The sequence below is a fragment of the Rosa chinensis genome, chromosome 1, assembly GCF_002994745.2.
Source record: "Rosa chinensis cultivar Old Blush chromosome 1, RchiOBHm-V2, whole genome shotgun sequence".
Lineage (NCBI taxonomy): Eukaryota > Viridiplantae > Streptophyta > Magnoliopsida > Rosales > Rosaceae > Rosa > Rosa chinensis.
In genome coordinates, this window is record NC_037088.1 from 18,812,423 (window position 1) to 18,835,317 (window position 22,895).

The 22,895-nt window shown below is 38.0% G+C and overlaps 3 protein-coding genes and 1 long non-coding RNA gene across 16 annotated transcripts; 1 reads left to right on the forward strand and 3 right to left on the reverse strand.

Annotated features, from left to right (window-relative positions):
- Positions 1 to 432: 432 nt before the first annotated feature.
- Positions 433 to 3,417, reverse strand: LOC112195334 (non-functional NADPH-dependent codeinone reductase 2). 3 transcript variants are annotated; one of them, XM_040518433.1, is made up of 5 exons: positions 3,053 to 3,417; positions 2,029 to 2,812; positions 1,303 to 1,546; positions 1,023 to 1,202; positions 433 to 880 (listed from the first exon to the last, which is right to left on the reverse strand). In XM_040518433.1, the coding sequence occupies exons 2-5, from the start codon at positions 2,370 to 2,372 to the stop codon at positions 656 to 658; spliced, it is 993 nt and encodes a 330-aa protein (XP_040374367.1). In that variant the 5' UTR covers positions 2,373 to 2,812; positions 3,053 to 3,417; the 3' UTR covers positions 433 to 655. The 3 variants fall into 3 exon arrangements, with proteins under 3 accessions (XP_040374367.1, XP_024191522.1, XP_040374317.1); XM_024335754.2 differs by having other exon boundaries at positions 2,029 to 2,934; XM_040518383.1 differs by having other exon boundaries at positions 2,029 to 2,960.
- A 3,922-nt stretch (positions 3,418 to 7,339) lies between these two features.
- Positions 7,340 to 7,764, reverse strand: LOC121050911. The gene is made up of 3 exons (XR_005804320.1): positions 7,729 to 7,764; positions 7,461 to 7,573; positions 7,340 to 7,368 (listed from the first exon to the last, which is right to left on the reverse strand). It is a non-coding gene; the product is annotated as an uncharacterized LOC121050911 (long non-coding RNA).
- A 527-nt stretch (positions 7,765 to 8,291) lies between these two features.
- On the reverse strand, positions 8,292 to 12,088 carry LOC112173764 (plant UBX domain-containing protein 9). 11 transcript variants are annotated; one of them, XM_040512336.1, is made up of 9 exons: positions 11,859 to 12,088; positions 11,657 to 11,718; positions 11,250 to 11,347; positions 10,856 to 11,040; positions 9,788 to 9,849; positions 9,232 to 9,658; positions 9,064 to 9,147; positions 8,536 to 8,629; positions 8,292 to 8,432 (listed from the first exon to the last, which is right to left on the reverse strand). In XM_040512336.1, exons 3-8 carry the CDS (start codon positions 11,275 to 11,277, stop codon positions 8,591 to 8,593), a joined length of 825 nt encoding a protein of 274 aa, XP_040368270.1. In that variant the 5' UTR covers positions 11,278 to 11,347; positions 11,657 to 11,718; positions 11,859 to 12,088; the 3' UTR covers positions 8,292 to 8,432; positions 8,536 to 8,590. The 11 variants fall into 11 exon arrangements, with proteins under 11 accessions (XP_040368270.1, XP_040368268.1, XP_040368266.1 ...); XM_040512334.1 differs by having other exon boundaries at positions 8,388 to 8,432; positions 8,988 to 9,147; XM_040512332.1 differs by lacking the exons at positions 8,292 to 8,432; positions 8,536 to 8,629 and adding an exon at positions 8,660 to 8,977 and having other exon boundaries at positions 9,232 to 9,550.
- A 6,555-nt stretch (positions 12,089 to 18,643) lies between these two features.
- On the forward strand, positions 18,644 to 19,468 carry LOC112202939. The gene is made up of 2 exons (XM_024343989.1): positions 18,644 to 19,258; positions 19,337 to 19,468. Exons 1-2 carry the CDS (start codon positions 18,644 to 18,646, stop codon positions 19,466 to 19,468), a joined length of 747 nt encoding a protein of 248 aa, XP_024199757.1.
- The last annotated feature ends 3,427 nt before the right edge of the window (positions 19,469 to 22,895 follow it).

Consider the following 22,895-nt stretch of genomic DNA (forward strand, 5'->3'; position numbering starts at 1 on the left):
GAGTATGCTGACTTGATTTCTTGGGTTAGTCTTCGTCGAATTTGACTTCTGCTACTGATCGATTTGATACCGTTTTGTAATAGTAGGGTTTCAGATTTGGGAACGATATTGTTTTGGGGTTTCTGATTTGATAACTACCCGTGTATTGGGTGTTTTATTCACTCAATGGCATGCGCGTAAATTTTTCATCAAATTGAGCATTTTGGTCATTTTACATTAAAATTGGGAGCCAGGCCTGCTTCATTTGGTTTTTGGGTTTGGGCTCGTGTCCTTATTTGTATAAATCTATTTGAAGGTGGGTTTTCTGTTTTTATATCTTTGGTCTGGTGCTACTGTGTAATTTTCTAAAATATAAATGCATGTACCTTTTCAACAAACCTACCTGTGATTATTTGTGCCATCGAAATTTATATAAAAATTACGTCCAACCTGAATGACAACCGGCATGATAATAGAATGACAACTATTACATAATCGATTATTCGCATCAGTTCGTGCAAACAAAAGAAAAGAAAAATCAAAATATTGCTTCGAGCATATTATTGAACAAAAGTTGATCTGATCAGCCTAAAGCAAAGTTACGACATATGTTATGTCCGCACTGATTAATAAATCTTGGTCATCGATTGACCTGATTGATTGGTACTATAATTACTTAAATATCTCCATCCCAAAGCTCTTCTAGAGACTTGAAAGGGCCATTATCTGAAACGAACTCGGATGCTTGACATCCTCTCTTTTGTGGAATTTGATTGATCTTGTCAACTTCCTCAGGCAGCAGCTCCCATTCAAATATGTCCATATTTTCCTTAATCCTCTCTTTGTTAAAGCTCTTCACCACCACACTCACCCCTTGCTCATATGCCCATCTCAGACAAACCTGATCATGATCCACATGCAAAAATTTTAGCCACAGTTTTGATTAAAACGAGGGAATTAATCGAAATGAAAGATCTGCATCTGAATAAACGTACGTACATATTTAAGGATAGAAATCGGAAATTTAGCATATAATACTTAACCTGAGCAAGAGTTTTCCTTTTTGCTTCAGCAATTTGTTTGAGCGTCTCACATTCCATCACTCCATTTGTTCCCCACGGTGTCCCTTTTGCCCCCAAAGGAGAGTAGGCAGTGATGATTATACCTTTTCTTTCACAAAACTCTCTCAGCTTTTTCTGCTGCCATAGCGGGTTCATCTCCACCTAAATTAATTCCAAATCAATGAAACCAAATTAAGCATGCATGCAATTATTTAATAAACTAAAGAATAACGTACCAAACCTTTATTAACTACTTAATTACTTGGTTGATTGCAGGAGGGATTTTTGCAGTGGAAAGCAAGATTTCAATCTTTTTGCATGAGAAATTGCTGACTCCTATTGCCTTGGTGAGGCCTACCTTCTGGCACTCTTCCATTGCTTCCCACACCGACTTGAAGTCCATAGGAAGAAGATGCTCTTTCTTCCAAGGTATGTCATAGCTTCCCGGCTCCAAACTCATAGGCCAATGAATGAGATACAAATCTAGGTATTCCAATCCTAGATTCCTGCAGGGGTATAGCCGGACATATACTAAATCAAAAGATCCCCCTAATTAATGTGAACATTTGCAGATTCGATAACTGCAGAAGTCTACCCAATAATTGGAGACTTCAGACTTTTAGTTTTCTCTTCTAAGGTAGAGTCTATGCTAAAAACTAGCCAGATTTGAAATCATTCATTTAGCTATTTGATTACTATTAATATTGTCATCCAAGTACAAACACCACGCCCAATATTTCTCAGATTTTTGGCACGAATTATCTTTACTTAGGGGTTAACCAAAAAATGAACAATTTTGATTGTCAAAGTCCATGATTGGGTGGTCTACTAGCATAGGAAATGTGCATTTTTTCAAATATATTAACTTGGAATCTTGTCCGTTACAGATAAATCAATATATAGATCCCACTATCCCAGAAAGGTGAGTATTGCACATATAAGAAGGCTCTGTGTGTGTGTGTCAAATTAAATGAATGAGTATACGTACTTGAGTGTCTTATGAATGGCAGGCAGGACAAGGTGATAGTGTGCATCCGTCAACCAAAGCTTGGAAGTAACAAAAAGCTCATCCCTGGATTTGACGAGGCCAAGTGAAAGAGCTTCGGCAATGGCTTCACCAAGAACTGGCTCCGTCTGGTAAGCAGCAGCGGTATCAAAATGTCTGTAGCCGACTTTGATTGCAGTGAGAATGGCTTCTTTTGCTGCTTCAGAGGCAACAAAAGGATATGCAGCCGTTCCTAAACCTAGCACCGGAATACTGCTTTTATCACTTGCAATACTATTTGGGACCACGGTTAGCGCCAACTCCGGAATATTGCTTATCTTCTCCATTTTCGAGATATCTCCGTACAAAATCGATAGTTAGGATTATGTGGTACAGTGGTAGTGATCCATTTTTGAAAGCCTTGACCATCACATGGAAGTTTGCGTCTCTATCTCTTACAACTTTCTACATGGTACACAGGTACTTGTGTGGTTGATTGGAACTTGGAAGTCTATTAGTGGTTGATTGGAACAGGACGTGATTCACACGCGCCGTTTGGCATATGACCAAAAATGATTGTTAGGCTCAGTAAAAAACACGGTTCACTCTGTCCTGTCCTGTTAGAATGGGTTCATTCTCTCTCCCTGGTAGACTACAAAGGAAACGCCTTCCTTTCTTCCAAACTCATTTTCACCGTCAGCTGCAGAATTTAGCCGAGATTTGACCGACTCGATCACTCTGATCTTGAATTTTCACACCAAATTCAGTTCCCTATTCAATATTTGACCTGCAAATTGAATTTGGAACAGGCAAAGAGAGAGAGAGAGAGCAACAGAAGGGAGAGACAGATCGAGAGGGAGAGAGAGAGAAATAAACGTCGATCAATGCTCGGCCAAACCTCAGATTATACTTTTGGAGGTCAAAGGCGTCCGAAACTAACCAAAAACACAATTAATCAACACTTGATCGAATTCAAAAAATAAATACACTACCGTGCAGAGCTTAACGAGGTGATTGATTTTCATACCACATGCAGGTCAATCCGTCGCCGGAGCCGCCAGAAACCGTCTGAGCAGCAGGAGCTTCCAGCCTTCGATTCTCTCTCTGCGGTCGACTAACGATTAAACCAAACCATTGGAATGCCGACGACGGCAAGACGAAGAAAATGAAACCAGTGCGACGTCGTGCGGTGACCGGACCGCGAATATACGTTCGGGTCACATTCTCGGGTCGCCGGGTTGGAAGCCTCGAAACTTCTAGGCTTGAAGATCATTGCCCCGGAAGGAGAGTGTAGCCAAGGTCATTCCAGAGGCAGAGAAGGTCAATGAATTTGTGACCGTGTTTAGGAAGATGATAGGGAGCTGAAGACTGATCGAAAGGCTTTGGTTCTTTCAAAACTAGCTGGCTAGCAATACTGATCTGTCCTTTGCTTTTGTTTTTTGTTTTTTTTTTCCCAAAATTAAAATGTAATCGACGGCCCAGGTCAAGAGATGTAGATTTTACGGCCCAAATTGCACCTCTTCCCATTTCTTTTTCCATTAATAATTTCTAATATTCAAAATTTAGAAAATCATTATAAATAGCTCAGACGTCTGAAAAATTTTCTAAAAATTCTCATAAACTTGTTGTGCCGCCTACTTTAATATCAAAACCTTAAAATTGAGAACTTCGCCTTGTGAAAAATTTCAAAAAATAATTCCAAGCATTACTTTAATTACTCAGATCATTATATAACTTCCGAATGGTCTGACATTATCTCAATAAATTTTCTCGGGATCCTAGCTTGGGTGTCCAAAAAATTCTCCAAAATTTTTTACAGACTTGTCTTGTAGCTAGCGTCCTTTATTACAATATTATAAACCATAAACCCTAAACCCCAAACCCTAATTTTTTTACACATTATTTATTAACACACTATAAATACATGGGTTGTCTCTGTTTTTTCGATTTCCAATTTCAATTATATTGATTGCACAAAAACTTTTATGCATACTAATGTGATTTAACTTGTTTATTAGTTTTATCGACTCGTATACTTTCCATGAGCAAGAAGGTGGAGAAGATAGAATTTATCAAAATCAACCGTTAGATGTTATCATGATAAGAAGAAATGGTTATGGTTAAAATTTCAGCTATTTCCGTCGTCGTTTGGCTTTCGATCTACTAGGTCAACCCTAAACCCTAAGTACCACATCAAACTAATATGCTTATAATCGGTCATTCGCAACTTCTTTTTTCAATCTATCAGCTCTCACACTCTTGTGAGTATGAGCTATATCAACCAATGTAAAAATTTCGGGAAGTTTATCTACTAGTGATTTTGCTCTCCTTAGGGCAGTATAGATGTATAAAAGGTTGACCGCTTTTTTTTTAATGTCAAAATGACGGCGGATCTAGTTAAATTTTTCACATAGTACCTACTAATATGCTATATGTAGATGGGTAATGTCAAATTTATCAATTACTAATTTTAATTTTTTGAATCATATAAAAACCTTATATGCCTACTAATATTGTCCAACTTGTTTTTTAGTTATATGAAATAAGTACACCTTCCATGAGCAACAAGGTGGAGGAAATATAATTTATTAATATCGACCATTGGATGTTATCATGATAAGAAGAAATAGTTATGGTCAAAATTCAACTATTTTCGTCCTTTTTTGGGTCTTGATCTAATCGGTCAATACTAAACCTTAAGTACCACATAAAACTAATATTCTCATAACAAGTCATTCGCCACTTCCTTTTTCGATCTGTTAGCTCTCACGTGCACTCTTAGGCATATAAGCTATATCAACCAATGTAAAAATTTCAAGAAGTTTATCTCCTAGTGGTTTAGCTCCCCTTAGGGAATTATAAGTGTCTAAATGGTTTACCGCTTTGTTTGATGTCAAAGTCACGGCCGATCGAGTTAATTCTTTTACACAATTCCTATTAATACACTATAGCTACTGCTTTATAGTGGTTGTCACAAATTCAACCGATTTGGTTCTCGTTTCGAATTCGATCATCCAAGTGAAACTTGATTAATTTTATGACCCTATATTTATATATTGTAGAGTCCAAAGGGCAACCTCTATCAAATCAAAGAAAATGCAAAAACCGACTGTTGGATCATATTATTATACTTAAATATGCATGTGGTAAAAAATTTAGTCAATTTCACCATAGTTGCAAACCCGATCGGACTGGTCAACGGTAGTCACTTGTATATCCTCTTGGTTGACCGATGGCGTGACGATCACGAAACTTGCTTATTTTTTCACACCACGTCTATAAATACTCCTTCGATAGATGTGCGTGGACATAAGATAAAAATTTTATTTTCAATTACAAAGACCTTGACCTATACCAATTTGCCCACTAAGGTTGCATGACTTATACATTGCGATTTAACGGAATTTTGGACGGAGAGTAACGAAATGGACCTATTCGTCCAAAATTGAGAGCACAAGGAGTAAATGTGTGAAATTAGAAGGACAGGGATTGAAGTGTTTTTTGGGTAAAAATTTAGGGAGTAAACAGTATTTAACCCTAATAATAATAATAAAAGGTCTGCTTACCTACAGGACAGTTTTTAAGGGACTATGAGGGACAAGTGAATCTGACGGCTGAAAATAAATGCACAGTTTTAAGTTATTATAATTTTTGTTTTTATATTTAATACATGTGGTTGAGATGCATTTGTTCCTCACAGTCCCTTAAAACTGTCCCTTAGGTGTGATAATAATAATAATAATTATGGGCCAATGATGATGATTAGGGCTGTTACTCAGTCGGTTTGAATCGGTTATAGGTATTACCAACTTCAAAACCAAAGCTTTCGGTTTCAAAATTGAGCTACCAATTACCAGCCAAAATTTTCGGTTTTTAATCATATCTACTAAATTCGGTATTTCAATTTTCGGTATTACCAACTTTAGAACAAATAATTCTTTGTAATATCAATTCGAATAAAAAATAGTATGTTTTTCAATTTTATAGTCGTAAACTTTGTATTCATCTACTTATTATAGCATTCTTTTATACATATGACATCAAGCTTTAGCCATTTTAAATAAAACTAGGTTATTTAACCATGTTTGACTAGGTTACTTAAGATACGTGTACTATTAATGTAGTATAAGTAGTAATCACTATGCCAATAATAGCTTCAGACGACAGATATCATCTGTCGTCTGATATGCAAATTATCTGTAGTCTATCCAGCTGTCATCTCTTATGGCATCAGACGACAGATATCCTCTGTCGTCTGTTCTCACTCAGACTACAGAAGTTTCGTAAGGCTCTGTCGTCTGAACAACCCAACTTTGAAGGATTTGGAACTTTCTGTAGTTATTAATCACATACAACGACATATTAATGTTGTTGAAATGAGGTACAAACTACAGTTTTAATAAAACCTCTGTCGTCTGAAAACAAATAAGAACACATATATATGTTGTCTGAAGTTACCAAAATAAAGACTTTGTTTGACAATCTATCGTTTGAATGCATTTTTAACGACATTTAATTGTTGTTTGTAAATCACTTATAATTGGGTAAATTATGCTCATCTGTCGTCTAAATAGTTGTAAGACTTTATTTTTATGTCGTCTGTTTTGTATTCCAACCACAGTTTTAAGTTTTTATGTTATCTGATAGAAAATAAATCTTCGCATTTCTGTTGTTTGATAATCAATTGAACTTCAGTTTTATGTTGTCTGATAGAAAATATGCTCATCTGTCGTCTAAATAGTTGTAAGACTTTATTTTTATGTCGTCTGTTTTGTATTCCAACCACAGTTTTAAGTTTTTATGTTGTCTGATAGAAAATAAAACTTCGTATTTCTGTTGTTTGATAATCAATTGAACTTCAGTTTTATGTTGTCTGATAGAAAATATGCTCATCTGTCGTCTAAATAGTTGTAAGACTTTATTTTTATGTCGTCTGTTTTGTATTCCAACCACAGTTTTAAGTTTTTATGTTGTCTGATAGAAAATAAAACTTCGCATTTCTGTTGTTTGATAATCAATTGAACTTCAGTTTTATGTTGTCTGATAGAAAATAAAACTTCGCGTTTCTGTACAGTAGTCATCAAAAAGGCAGATTAATTATAAGATCAATTCCTCATTGCATAAATTAACCCACCAAAGTACATTGCATAAATTAACCCACCAAAGTACATTTCCAAAGTACATTTCCATCAGTAGCATAAATTGGATATCAGTACGCACTGCAGTAAAGAATAACCCTACATCTCCAATCAATATTCAACATTGTGGGTGACAGTTGTAGGAGGGCTCCCCTGTTACTCCTGACCCTGATAACCTAACCTCCAGGCCATTTTCTGGTAAGACCTGCAATTGTTACATCAAACGAAGGCGATGAACTTAGACCAATTTATTCAATACTGAAAGGCCTCTCATGCATCAAAGTGTAAGTTAAGTACCTTGACAATAGGTTTTTGCACCAAAGTGTAAGCAATTGCACCAAAATTTGCGAGTAATTCTTTACCAAACTCTGGATCCGGGCAGGCTCTGAGAACTCATACTTGTCATCAGGCTGCAAGAAGAAAAATATAAGATGGCCATCCAGACATAGTGTTGAAAAAAAGAATTGAACAAATAGCTGGACACACATTCATTGGCCAACAAACAACACAGGCACATGCAAAATGAACAAATGTCATGAAATAAGAAATGAAGGAGGTAAGGTACCCTTAAATATAGTTTGATCTGCGTCCCACGGCTAATGATATTTTCTGGATCAGTTTCTACCCTAATCACATAAGAGCTACTGCTCAAGACAGTCATCCAGACTAGAATAAATTGGAAAGAGATGGTAGGATTCTCGCTCGTAATAAGGAAGATGTAAAGAGATCTTTTTTTTTCTTCCCACAATAAATTTCGTACTAATTTGCAGATATTTCTGGGTAAGATAATTAGTCATCTTAAATAGCGCACATAGTGCTCCTACATGGAGTACCTGCATATACGCGCATATGAAAGACACAAACACACACACATATGGAAGAACATTCAGGCTAGGAACATAAAAATTCTTTCTAAAAGGGGGATACCAGTCAAGTAACATATCAAGTCGAAACATGTGAGACACTAATAATCCCCAGAATTGAAAGTCCAATTATATATAGGAACTGGCAAATATTACTAAATATAAGAAAACTACTGACCATTGTTTGACGTGCTTCACGTGGAGACACCACAAGTGAATGGTTATGTTCCTTAACAAATTTTGCAATCACCCATTTACCAGATTTATCATACTTGACATGAATCATTGCCTTACAACCCTCCCTTGTACTGGCTCGCGGTTTTCTGACGGGTCCAAATTTACCTCGAATACTAACACAGTGACCTTCCTCAAGACAGTCATCCAAACCGTTGTCTGCACCAAGATCCTTATTTTCCAAACAAGATATAAGCACAAAGATCAGATTCAAAAGCATCAATAAACAAAAACAAGATTCAGTAGACTGCAAAACAATGCATTATGAGAGAGACCTTCAGAGCCGTCAAGAATTTTGAAGTACCACTCTGAGCAATGGTACCAAGGCAGTCAATGAGTTCCTCCTTCTTCATCCCAATACCAGTATCCCTAAAATTCAGACACCAACATGTCAATCAGTAAAAAACCTCCATGTCAATTATGTCTAAGAACCTGATATCAAAAGGAGAAACATAATCAAAAGGCAAACTAAAAATGCATGGACGCTATTAACAAAGCATAGCACAAAAAAAAAAAAATATATATATATATATATATATCGAGTGTTTCTTTGAAAACAAGTAGTAGATATAAATGGGGTTTTAAAACGTGTATAGTGTTAGACTCAACATGTCGTGAACTTAGCAAGATAAATTGAGACTGTCGGGTAAACAGTAAAGGATCTTGATTCCTGTCGTTCAGCTGCATCTCACGTATTGCTTTCTCTTGTTCTGCTGTCTGAACTCACCTCAAATTACAAAAAATCAAGGACCTCAAAATAAGGAAGCAGCCACCTCCCAGAAAAAGAAAGACAGATTAAGAACCTTCAAGGACAACGAAACTGCACGATCAAAATCTGAATTTTCTTCAGGAATTTTCTCAACCGGAAGCCCATTACCAGGAGATACCTGAATGAACAAATCTAATAAGAGTCATAGCTTTAGAAAAAACAGAAGATATAGGCCAAGACAATTAGATTGGCAGGAGCATACATTGGGAGTACTGTTTTGCACATTCGGAGAACCCATTTCAGCTTCTCGTTTTGAAGCTTCAATAGCAGCTTGAATCATTTCTTCCTCCACATCATTGCCATATCTTGAGGCGTCCAAGTCAGTTCTTGCCACATCCGGAATTGTAGGCATCTGTCCTGAGAGATAAGGCTGCTCATTGCTGGCATTGAAACCTACAGGAACCCCAGTTACCTCTCCTGGGTGTGAAGGTGATGGTGCCCGACCAGTTAATGCAGAACCAATCCGATTGTAGAGATCTCTACTATAACTACGGTCAAGTAGTAATGAAGGCTTGAAACTCCTGGCAACAGAGAGAAGTGGCATAAGTCCTTGTTGTGGAGCTACTTGATTCTGATTACTCATTTGAGGGAAATTGTACTGTGGGGGAGCAGTAGATGAAGGACTTGTACTGAACCAAAAAAGAACAAAGGTAAAACAAGTATTAAAGAGAAAAGACAGACGCAGAATGTTACTAAAATTACTGCTAAAAGTTGAGCAAGAAAATAAAAAGGAATGAGATGAAGTGAAAATGGGATACCTGTGTACATCTCCTTCCCTAAAATGTGCATTCACGGCTTCATTGAGATCGCCTCCATGTTCCTGTTGACAAGCAAAAGCATACCAGAACAACTCAGAAACTTAGTAACAAAGAAGTTACGTATAGAGGAAAGTACAATTCAATGTACACAGTGTAGAACATCGGGGTTTCATTCACAGTACATATACATCCTGATTTTCATTCAAGGAATCCAAATGAACTAGTCTACCTCATCAGCTTAGCTCCCAACCTTACAACCAAGTCACACCAGAAGCCTTGGTGATATGACTTGGTCTAACCCAATGGTAAAGTCTAAATTCTACTAGACAAAAATCAAAACACGCCACCGATCAGAGATATAATTCCCGGATATTGAACTACATTGAGGAAACACTCTTAATTACTCGTAAGAAATGACAATCAGGTTACATGTAGAAATTGAAAAGACTTGGAGTATCCTAATAAACTTAAAACAGGAAACACCTACAAATATTTTAGACTCGTAAGGTTCCCATAAGTGTCCGGAAATTTATCATTCAAGGAATTGGTTGTGGCCCAGCTGCAACAACAAAGATGATCCAATATTTTCGCTTTCAATTTCTATTGTTCCAGCTCATAAACTTTTCGCACAAGGAGCTGTTTATGAGGGAAAGAAGGGGGAAGTAAAAACTTACAAGCCGCTGAGGGATTTCAAATTAAGCCTGATAACCTATTGAAGTAGAGATACCTGCAAATTAATCCCAGACAAATTAGGAGATAGCAGTAATTCAAAGAAAAGACATGATCGAGGTCATGTACTCACAGTTGCCGAAGATTCACTAGTGAACCCAAGGTTGGTGGTATAGCGCCTTCCAGCAAAAAAAAAATATATATATATATATATATCGAGTGTTTCTTTGAAAACAAGTAGTAGATATAAATGGGGTTTTAAAACGTGTATAGTGTTAGACTCAACATGTCGTGAACTTAGCAAGATAAATTGAGACTGTCGGGTAAACAGTAAAGGAGAAAGTGTTACTTTTATACAGTCAAACATCAGAAATCAGACATGAGTTATATGTTCTTTACCATAAAACTCAGTTTCTGAAACCTTCCGTCAATTCTAGATATTATGTAGACAATCTGGGATTTTACAATGCCATCCCTGTTCTCAATTGATAAATCACACTCAATTCCGGTTCCACAGTCTACAAGCTTGATTATAGGAAGCCTAGCACTCATAATCGTCTGTACACCAGCAACATGCCCTGCCCCTACAACACAAAGATGTACAACTGAGAACAATACAATGACTAATGGAGCACAATGACTTGCATCTGATAGACACACATATCTATATATATATATATATATATATATATATATATATATATATATATATGCGTATTTGTGCTTGTGCGTGCGCGTGCGTGTGAAGCATACATATACAGATGCAGAAACACCGAGATGATCTGGTTAGGACCTAAGTTTGAAGGCTCTGAGGACAACATGTGAGGACCATCCAAATTGTGATCTCATGATTTGAAATGTCTCTTCTGTAGGTCCTATTTAAAATCAACCCTACAAAAAAACTCATCAAACTGGGATCATTTAGTCATCTAATTGTGACTGAATTAGTAAAACTAATAGTGCTTCCCAACACTTAAATGATTAAATGCATTTGGATTCGCCTGATTCTGTGCAAAGAAGAAAATTTAAAGGGAACCTATAGTACTTGACGAGCTCGTTCAAGACCGGAGATCTCTCTTCCAAGAACAAGAGCATGAGGAAGCAATTTCAACAGTACCCACAAATATAAACACTAATCCCTACCATAAACCCATAAATTTGAACACCCACCAATTGAAAATTAGGGAGAGAAGAGAGTACCTGAAAGTCGAAGCTTCTCTGGTCTTGATTTTGGAGTTGGGGTTCAGTCCTCAAGCTTCTATCTGCGTTGATATAAAGAAATTAGGTCAAGGAGAGCTGAAGTAGAGGAAACCCATTTGTTCTTTTTGTTCTGTTGTAATGAAACGAAGAGGGAATTTGATATGGGTAAAGAGGGAATCTGAAAATTACTCAGACGACATACCCAAACTTGCTTTGCCGGAATCGCAGGAGGATGGGAGTGTGTGTGAACTGGAGAGGGTGAAAGGAATTGAGGGTGGATTGAGGGATTGAGGTTCATGAGAGTGTGAGAGCATGCGAGGGAGAGATTGACTGAGAGTGAGAGGCGGCAATTGTGTTCTTAGATCTAGGGTTGGGTTTTTTTTTTTTCAGCTAAGGGAAAGGTCCCAGCAAAATGAGTGGGAAAGCCCGAGTTTTTCTGTTTTAGCTAAGGGAGGGAACCGGGAATACTATAGATTATTCCCATTTACTTGGACGACATATGAATGTTGTCTTAATTTTCTACTTGTCTTTCGTTTACTCAGACGACAGATATCTGTTGTCCTAACTTTCCACTTTTTTATTGCGAATTTATCAGTTATTTCAGACGACAGATATCTGTCGTCTTAATTTTCTAACTTACTAAAAAGATGAAAAAAATTGAAATAGCCAAGGGAGGGATCAAATACTTTAGATTAGCAAATTAGCTTTCAGTTTCCCGTTTACTCAGACGACATATGAATGTAGTCCTAATTTTCCACTTGTTTCCCATTTACTCAGACGACATATGAATGTTGTCCTAAATTTCCACTTTTTCATGCAAATTTATCGGTTCTTTCAGACGACAGATATCTGTCGTCTTAATTTTCTAACTTACTAAAAAGTGAAATAGTATGGATTCTCATGCTATTCAGACTACATAATTAATTTATATGTCGTCTAAAGAAGTTTAAAAGATTCTGTCGTCCGAAATGTGTCGTCTGAAGGCATTATTGGCATAGTGAATGTTCATACTATTATGAATTTTTTTATGCTTATTTCTTAATATACATGCATGTATATTGAAAAACTATAGTATATGAAGCTAATATTTAGATAATAGGTAAATTCGGTATTTACCAAAACCAAACCAACTTTTTCGGTAATTTTCTATTTCGGTTTTATCGGTCTCGATTACCAAAAAGTCGGTTTACCAAACTGAAAACATCGGTTGGTATTCGGTCCATTTGGTAATTACCAAACCAAGTGGCAGCTCTAATGATGATGATGATGATGATGATGATGATGATGATGATGATGATGATGATAATAATAATAATAATAATAATAATAATAATAATAATAATAATAATAATAATAATAATAATAAGGGAAATTATGGGCCGATGATGATGATGATGATAATGATGATAATGATAATGATGATGATGATGATGATGATGATAATAATAATAATAATAACTAGCCTCTTAACACACGCTTACGCGTGTGTCAATTGACTTTTTTTAATGTTTTTTTGTACCAAAAAATTGGTTTTACATAATTTATTTCTTCATCAAACTGCAATAAAAAATAATGAATAATACAGTTTCTGAACTTGTGGTAAATAACAATTGGTGATTCATTGCTCACACGTCTAGTAAAAGCCCTCCCACATTGAGATTAACAGTTTCTTCTCTCTCTTCTTTTCTTTTTCTCTTTTCCTGTTTTTCGTTTTCCTATTTTTAATTTACTGTTTTATCCATTATCTATTAAAGTTTATAGTCTTAGAGTTTTAATTAATCAAGGGCAATGGTAGGATTATTGAAAATTTAACCTTAAGCCTTGTTGGCTTAATTATTATTAATGGGCCGATGATGATAATAATAATAATAATAATAATAACATTAATAATAACATCACCCCTTTCATCACTTTTAGGTCACTAGAACCCATTACCACCACCTGGACAAGTCTGGGAATGTCAAACCCCCCATATGCACGCCCAACAAATTTCATCACCAATTTCTGGGATTGCTTACCCAAACCTTGATGAAGTTCAAGTTGCGAAGATGAGATGCAAAGATAAAGATGATGTCGGCACAAGAGGTGAGGCCGGATCTGTGCAAGATGAAAGGTGGTGGAGGAGGGCGTGCAGTTGAGGAGGAGGTGGAGGACGGCGTGCTGTGGCTGAAGAACTGAACCAGTGCCCACTTCTTTCTCCATAAGCTCCGGTGACGCGTGCGGCGGCTCTGGTAGCAAACAAAGGTCAGGATTAAGGGGTTTTGATGAATTGTGAGGCTCTGATTCTAGCTAGGGTGGTCGTGCATCTTAGACGTGGCCTGAAAAGAAGAATCGGCCCTTACATAACCCAGATTCCGGTGACGGCAAATACGGTGTCGTCTGGCTTAGGGTGGCGATGAAACTTCTGGGTTTTCTTCTCCGTTGCTTGCTGAGTGCAGTGATGATGGTGATGTGGTAAGGAGATAGCCGGAAACCGTTAAGGGTCATGGAACAGTGGTGTCACAGGTTTGGAGGTCGCGTGCGGTGACTGGAGGGTCTTGATCGACGATGAAAAGACTGGGTCTTGGTCGGGTTGTCAGTTGTGGTTCAGATGATGATGGCTGTGTAGTGAAGTGGTGGCTGGAGGTGGTGGTCTCCAGTGATGGCAGAGGAAGAGAAGAAGAAGAGAGGTCGGGAAGAGAGAGAGAGGCCGTGCGGCAAGAGAGAGGCAAAGTGAAGTTATAGAGAGAGAAAATAGAGAGAAAAAAGAAAAAGAAAAATAGAAATTAGATAATAAAAGAAAAAAGAAATTAAATGAAATTTGAAATGTCTATTTTGCCCTTATTAGCGATTTAAAATATGAAAAGTGGCCCGGATGTCTGGTCCAGCTCAGCATATGACGTCACCTCTCGAGCCAAATTTGAATTTTGGAGTTGCGTGATGGAAAATAGAAGTGCAAGGACCATCATGATTAAAAAAATAGGTCAGGGGCCAAACTGATGTTTGCTCCAAACTTGAAGGGGGCAAACTGAATTTAGTATAATACAGTGGTCACTAAAACCTCACAATGAAATTGAACTTGGTTCACAATTGAAAGGAGAAAAGAAAAATTAACAAATTTTTTTTTTAGTACAATTAAAATTTTCTTAGTATAACGCGATAAATTTTTGCTGGAGTTCATGTCTACCTATTTTCACGCTCTGGTTATTTCATTGCAGAAAAACTTTACCTAGTACATCCTAATTTGGTATACCTTGCAGGTTCAGTGGTTAATGTGAGTCCAGTAAAAATTTAAGGAATTAAGATGAGATTAATTGAGATCAATTTTATATCTCGATAAGTGTTAATAACATTTTGGGAATTTTTTTGAAAATTTTATTGAAGCAAATCTTCAAGTAATTGGCAAGAGTGTAAAGTGAGTGTTACCACGAGTTTGTAGGTATTTTCATGAAATTTTCGGACATTCGACCTATTTTTTATGAATTTCAAAAGTTTAGAAATTAAGAAATTCATTTTGAATAAGAGAAAATAGTTACGGTGCAATCAAGAGCGTCCATCTGGCTCATCATGCCCGTCGATATCTATTTTATTTTGAGTCTTTAAATATCCCCAGATCAGATTGAATGGGGGTGACGAAACGATCCGTTTCTTCCACCAGTTAATCCGCTGCCGAGTTCTCCTTTGTACGGCCACGTACCACCGTCTTGCAGTAGTGGTTCGAAGCTCGAAAGGTTTGAACTTTTCCGTCGATTTTGCAGCTTTTTTCGGGACCCCAATTATAATATGCGATAAATGAGGTTTGAAAGTTGATATACTTTGTCGAGCTCAATGAGTTTATATAGTTGGATTTTGATTTTGGTTAAGATAGACGGAATTGGTATTTTGGGAAACTTAAGCCGCTGCAAGCGCAACTGTTTACAGTGGTGGTTTGGCCTTTCTGGGTTGATCTCTAAACCTAATGTGTGTTTCTGGACAGTTATTGATACTTGGTTGTAATTAATTTCCAAAGTTGATAAAGTTGATGAAAAACCAAATGATTGGGTGGTTCCAGTTCGGGTTGTTTGCAAAGAGGAGTTGAATTGGTTTTCGTTTTAATCAAGTTAGTTGTTGGAGTGAGTAGGGATGGCAATGGGGAGGGTAGGGTAAGGGGATTAAATTACCATCCCTATACCGATCTTCATTCCCCATCCCCTTACCCATCCCAATCCCCGTAATGAGAAACTGGGGATTCCCCGACCCTGTCCCCATTGGGGATTAGGTCCCCGTAACCGCCCCAATCCCCGTTAACAATATTACTAATTTATTAGGGGTGTGACCAGTTACCCATTTTTAGCCCAATATTTGCCCAATCACTCCACCTTCAACTGTTTGTGCCCACTTACCCAATTCGACAGTGTCAAGACTCATCTAGGCTCTGGAAAAAAATGTTATTACGATAGTGCCACTACACTAAAACTGCACGACTCGTCAGTTACCCATCTCTATCAAACGTCAAACCGATTCAAATCTCTTCCTCCCTCCATACCCGATTCTCTCTCTCTCTGCCTCACTCCCTCTTTCTCTCTCTCTCACCTGGATTCTCACCATTCTACAGCGACGACGCTTCAAGGTCCGGCGATTGTTTTCCCTTTTTCGGCTTCGAAGATATCGAAACAGGTAAAAACTCAATTTCTGACTCCGTTTTCCAGTTTTTTTCATGGTATTAAAAAGCGCGCCTCAGGCGCGACTTGAAGCGTGGAAAGCGAAATTCTGCTATCAAAACGCCTGTGTTTTGATGGCAAGGCTCAAAGGCGCCAAAAACTTAAGCTTTTTCCAGAAAGACGCAAAAAAGCGCTAAAAACGTGATGAAGGCGTACGCGCCGCGCCAACTGGTGCTGCTGCAATCGGTGGAGATGGAGAGAAAAAGGTACAGCAAGTCAATTCACCGGCGGCGTTGTCAAGGAAAGTCAGTATGGGAGGGTAAACCATAATTGCAGTGATCAAAATAGATGAGGACCATATGCACTCTCTCTCGTGAGACTCTCATGTCATCTCTATTTGCAAAATCAGTTTGATCAACTCGATCTCATTTCACCTTATCATCTTATCCCTTTCTTTACTGTTAGATGCTTTTCATTTAAATTCCTTCTGCCACTTTCCTCGGCAAGGTTTACTGTTAGTAGCCCTATATATATATCATAATGAATTAATACACAATATATATATATATAGTATGTATTAATTCATTATGACTAAGGCTTAGTATATATGTATATATTTTGCTAGTTATGATTTTTACCATTAGCTTAATTATCAAGAATTATTATTAGTGATCATGAATAATCTTTTTTTTTTCTATATTATTAATATTCTATCTATAAATATTTATATCGTAAGGCGTAAGCCTTACGCCTTGAAGCTAACGCCTTAGTGAGGCTCTCCCGAAAACGCTTCGGGTTACGCCTCAGCGTTTTAAAACATTGGTTTTTTTCATGTTTTCTGAGGAACCTATTACAAAATCTTCCGTTTAAAGTAGTTTGAAGTTTCATTTTGGTTACATATCTGTGAAATTTCTCGAACGACTTTGCATGTTCCGAAATCGGTGAAATATAGGGTTTCTGGTTCATAATTGAGAAAATCTGATACGAATGTTGTTTGTCGATTCTAAACTGTTAATTTAGATAAAATGAGGTGTGATTGAAAGGCTATTGTGGAGTCCTAACCATAAAAGTTGTAACATTAGTGCCCCCCCTAGTAGACTTCGTATTGGGGGCCAATGATCCCTGCTTTATTCATTGACGGACTGAAAACTGCTATTCCAAAGTAAATGTAGTGTTAAATTGCAGTAGTCGATAAATGAATCAAATTGTGTGGTTTGTGTCAGTTTAGTGGGGGGCAGTAGACATATTATTGACCATCAAAATGTGGGATTTTAGACATTAATTGTTGTTTTGAGTGTGAATAACTTCTATAAACTATGAAACATAGGAAGCGATGTAATGTTTGATGCAAATTGTGAGGTATGTGTCAGTCTAGTGGGGGGCAGTAGACATATTATTGACCCTCATAATGGGGGTTTTTAGACATTAACTGTTGTTTTGAGTGTGAATAACTTCTATAGTCTGTGAAACATAGGAAGCGGTATAATGTTTGATGGTCTATTGGGGGGTAGTAGACACATTAGTGTCGCCCAATAATGTCTTTCTTAGGAGACAGTCATCATCTCTTGTTGATTATAAAATGATCATTTTGGTTTTCTTTGTGATAAAGTGCAATACACTGTGAATCCTTGAAACTGGTCCAAGTTTTGATGGTTTAGTGGGGGCAGTAGACACATTACTGCCCCCCCCCCCCCCCCCCAATAATGTCTTCATATGGAGTCAGAACCTTTCTCTTAGCTATTTTAGAATGATCATTTTGGTTTTGTTTTGGTGTAGAATGGGTAGACCAAAATTCGCCTTGATGAGTGACTCAGAAGAAGATGACCGGAGTTCAGAGAGTTCAGATAACTATACTGAGACAACGTTTAACCAACCCCTGCAAAAAAAAATTGACTAAATCAGAAAGAGGAAGCGACAACAGGCAGAACAGATTTCTGATGAAGAATCTGCTGAAGAAGAAGTCAATGAAGATTCAGGACGATCGACTGAAGATGAATCAGAATTAGAAGGTGAACAGACAACGAAGAGGTTTGTAATCAAAACAAGATAACAACCAAAAAGGAAACCAGTTCAAGAGGAATAGGATTCAGAAGAAGAAAAAATAAAGAAGAAGAAAGCCAAGCAAAAGAAAGGGGCAATGAAAAAAAAGCAGAAAAAAGAGACCCAGAAAGCAAAGATTGAGTGGAAGCAACAGAAGTGCACGCTCAGTGCATTCTGGAGAATGGTCAATGCACACAAGGATAGAATACCAGACAAAACAAAAGAGATTTTGAGGGGTACAGACTTTGGTGAAATGATGGAACCATTCTGGCAGGACAAGATAACCGAGATCTAGCTCCACAAGCATGAAGCGGACCTAGAGATACTCATGAGGCACTTCGACATCACAGACAACAAGTGGAAGTTTGGGGATGTTGTTATGGAAATATCGAAGGAGGATGTCACGGCTTTATTTCACCTTCCGGCTGAAAGAGAAGTGTTCAATGTGAACAGGAGGGTGGTAAGGGAAGAGATGGAAGACTCCCCAATATTTGGTAGCCCTTTAAAGAAGCAGGCTGTCCTCAGAACAAAGGTGGAATCGAAGCTGGTAACTGAGTTGACAAAGCCGGCAAAAGAGAAAGATGCCAGGAAGATAGCCGTGCTAATGATCACATATCTATTCAGCACATTCTTCTTCACCCGAACCGGTGCTCAGATCACATGGGATATGGTCGCCGTATGTGAACGGATTGAGAACATAAACATGTATAACTGGCCAAGATTAATTCTGAACTTCTTGATGGAAGGGCTACAAAAGTATAGGAGGAACAGTCCATCTGTTTTGAATGGATGCCTTCTTCTCATCTATTACTGGTTCCTTGAGAAGACCAAGGCAAAGACCTGGATACCTGGAAAGCAGAATGAAACTCCACGATTCATCCGATGGTCGATAAAAGAAATATTTAGCCTGGAGCAGATGTACATGAACGAGAACTTAGCCGTGGTAAGCAAATTACAAAAACATTACATCTATGTTCTTTTCAATGTTTACTACACAGTACTGACTTGTTAAATGTAACAGGATCTGATAAAAGCTGGACCATGGTTTGCGAAAATTAGACTGGAAGACCTCGAGCTGGGTGATGAGGTGCAAGACACACCAAGCTTTGACAACTGGGTGAGTGGCTCAACTGAGCTTGTCTGCTGCCAGTAATTGGGGGGCAATAGATACATTATTGGGACCCAGTAATGTGTTGACCCAGTAATGGGCCAGTAATAGAACAGACGGGGAATATCAAGGAATGAAAGGCTGACAGGGAATATCAAGGAACTAATTAGGGAGATGGAGGCAGCCACTGGTGAGACAAAGCCCACAAAAGAAATGGAGGCAAAGCTAGGAAGGCTTGCCAAAGCAAATGAGGAACTGAATGCGCAGAACAAAGATCTATGGGGCAAGCTGAAGGTTGCCGATGAGAGGATTAAAGAGCTGGAAATTGAAAAGAGGGCAAAAAATAACCTCATCAGGGCGTTGTACATCCGGCTTGAAAAGGAGAAAGGAGAGGTCCCCCCACCACAAAGACAACTTGAGATAGTTCCTTTCATGCCGAAAGTGGTCCCCCAAGATGAAGTTGAGGATGAAAATCCAAACTTTGGACCAAGCGTCGGAGAGGAAACCCATTATGCAGCCAGTGTGGGAAAGTCGACGGACACGGTGACGTCAGCGTTTCCTATTGCACAGGAAGTACCTGAACAACAAGATGAAAGCCGTTTTCAACCGGGGCAACAAGAACATGGGAATGAAGACAAAGATGAACAGCTCGATAACATCATAAGGATTATTGCTGAGAAAGAAGTGATGGCAGTAGTTGGAAAGGAAAAACAGAAGGAAGGGACCCATGCCGAACAGGAACAACAGAAGAAAACTTCGGAGATACATTCTATTGTGAAGAACGTGAAAACATACCGGAGGGCTGCCAAGAAGGCTAGAGAGGAGGAGTGGGAGTACGACACTCCGGAAGAAGCAAAAATGACGAAGAGAGCTGCACCTAAGAAAGCAGGAATCATGCCGCAAGCCCAGAGAAAAATGGAACACAAGATTAAGGTTAAGGGAGTCAAATGCGATAAACAAACATGGAGGACACTGGACCCAGCAGTGGCAAGGCACTATCGAGACTTCTTCAACGTTGCTGTGAAAGACACGTAAGTACACAGCCTGGTTTAAAATTGGTGTAACAATTCAATTTCCGTTTTTCATACTGATAAAATCTGCATTGGAATCAAATGTTTCTATTTGAATAGGACCGAGTACTGGATCAGCAGTGATCTTCTACGCCGGATCACTAAGCACGACCTAAGAGTAATCATCCAAGAGGGGGACATCGAAATTGACGTAAGTCTTTCAATGAAAGGCTCCATTTAATGATTTATTGGGTCTTAGTATAATGATTACTGCCCCCCAGCAAAATCATCAATTCATGCAATTTTCCTTTCTCTTGTTCACTTATAATGTTCTGATGAAAAATCCACTTACCCAATTGCAGGTGATCAGCGTGTATATTGACTTATTGAAGTCTGATGCAGAAAAGCAAAATGCGCAAGTGGGATTCCTCACAGTAGACGCAGGGGTAAGTAGCCTAAACCAAATACATTGAGTTATGTGTTTATTGGAAAGCAACACTGTGTAAAAGGCTGAATTATGGAGTACTCTTTGTGTTTACTGGGGGGCAGTAATCATTCTACTGGGGGGCAGTAGAGCGATTATTGCCCAATTTTTGGTACTGAATATATATCATTTTGTGTTTTGAAGATGTTCTGTTTATTTCTTTCATATTGAATGAAAATCAAGTGGTCTATGTCGGTCTATTGGGGGCCAGTAGGCATATTATTGCCCCCCAGTAATGTGTCTACTGCCCCCACTAAACCATCAAAACTTGCACCAGTTTCAAAGATAATTTTTAGTTTTAACTTGAATTAACTTGGTTACGTTCTGTATACAGTACTATGCTATAAAGTATGAATAGACCAAAGAACAAGATGAGGACACTAGACCTTTTGAGTGTGGTGTCGAGACAATGATTTATGAACCCCTGTGGTCAGTCTTCCGTTTCAAAAAGGTGCTAGTACCAATTCACCACACCACAAGCATGCACTACACCTTGCTGGTAATTGACAATGAAAAAAGGAGCTTCAGTCATATGAATTCATTGAGGCCACCAATAGATGAATTCACCAATGAGGAGAAGTACCACCTGAATGCAGCAAGAGTGGTATGTAGTAATTCCACAAATGCAGTCTTATGTTTTCAATACTGTTAGCATGCTTTTGTTGAACTAAAATTCTATAACTGCAAAAAACAGGTAAAGCATATAAAGAAATTCATACATGCTGTGAACTTTACTAAGATGAGAATACCGGGAGAAAGCCAAGATCCAGATGTCACTTGAGAAAAATGCAAAGGCTAAGATGATAAGGAAAACCTGATTATTGTTGAAGAAGCAATGACCGAGGAGGAAAAACAAACCAGGAACTGGATCTTACAGAATAATGTTGTGGAGACAGACTATGAACTCTATGAAGACTTTGAATGCCCGCAACAGAACCCATCATCGTAAGTACATTAAAGCAAACTATTTGTCCTAATAGTTGTGTAACATTTGTCGTTGCTGCCTACATTCCTAAACATAAATTATTTTTACTTCTTTACAGTGGTGATTACGGGCCCTTTATGCTCCATTACATGGAGAGCATTGTGAATGGCGTAGAACCAACCAAGGAAGGCGGGGACAACATGAGGAAAAGATTGCTTGAGAGGTTCATGCACCTACTATTGGGAAGAAAGTGAGGCATGAGATTAGATATAACATATTTAGACATGTAGTTTTCGTATCCGAAGAGTAGGGATTGTAAAGTTCTCGTACTAGCCTAATCTTCAAACTATGGTGAAACGAACTGCATTATTGGATGATATAATATACTGTTGCTGACTTCAATTAGAAGCAGGCACTTTACACAAATGCTCCAAAGTAGACATGTTACTACCTCCCAATAATTTTTGTTGTTTAGGTCAGAATACTATTGGGCCCCACTAATATTTAAGAAGATGGGCAGAAGTATCTCAGTTGGTATTTAAATTTGTTGGCAACATTTGAAAAGAGTTTCAAATTACTAGGTGTCCTTGAAAAGAAGACATTTCTGGGGGGGGGGGGGGGGGGCAGGAATTTGTTTATTGGCCCCCCAGAAACCAACTGTATGCACTCAGAACAGCTCAAACCTGTTCGAAAATTGACATCAACTATATAAAAGCAACTGCAATAAACCCAAAAGTATAATTCTGTATTCTGAAAAGAATAATGATTGTTTGAGCCTGAATATACAAGGAGTCCTTGAATTGATGACATTATTGGGGGGCACTAAAATGTTTATTGCCCCCTAGAAACCACCTGTAAGCATTAAACTTGTTGGAAAATTGAACTTCAGCTATGTAAATGCAATTTTAATCATCCCAACAGTAAGAATCTGACATCTGAAAAGAAAAATGATTATTTGAGCCTGAATATAAACAATTATTGGCCCCCAATAAACCAATTACTGCCCCCCAATAGACAAATTCAAAACCTAAAAACTCTTTACAGAAACATATA

Coding starts and splice junctions, on each gene's coding strand:
- LOC112195334 (XM_040518433.1), bottom strand. CDS start 2,372: ATGGAGAAGATAAGCAATATTCCGGAGTTGGCGCTAACCGTGGTCCCA. Junction 1,203..1,302: donor TCCCTCCTGCAATCAACCAA/GTAATTAAGTAG, acceptor GAATTAATTTAG/GTGGAGATGAACCCGCTATG. Junction 881..1,022: donor AAAGGAAAACTCTTGCTCAG/GTTAAGTATTAT, acceptor GATCATGATCAG/GTTTGTCTGAGATGGGCATA.
- LOC112173764 (XM_040512327.1), bottom strand. CDS start 11,277: ATGTTGTCCTCAGAGCCTTCAAACTTAG. Junction 9,659..9,787: donor AGGGAAGGAGATGTACACAG/GTATCCCATTTT, acceptor TTTTTGGTTCAG/TACAAGTCCTTCATCTACTG. Junction 9,148..9,231: donor TGCAAAACAGTACTCCCAAT/GTATGCTCCTGC, acceptor TTGTTCATTCAG/GTATCTCCTGGTAATGGGCT.
- LOC112202939 (XM_024343989.1), top strand. CDS start 18,644: ATGAGGCACTTCGACATCACAGACAACAAGTGGAAGTTTGGGGATGTT. Junction 19,259..19,336: donor TGAACGAGAACTTAGCCGTG/GTAAGCAAATTA, acceptor TAAATGTAACAG/GATCTGATAAAAGCTGGACC.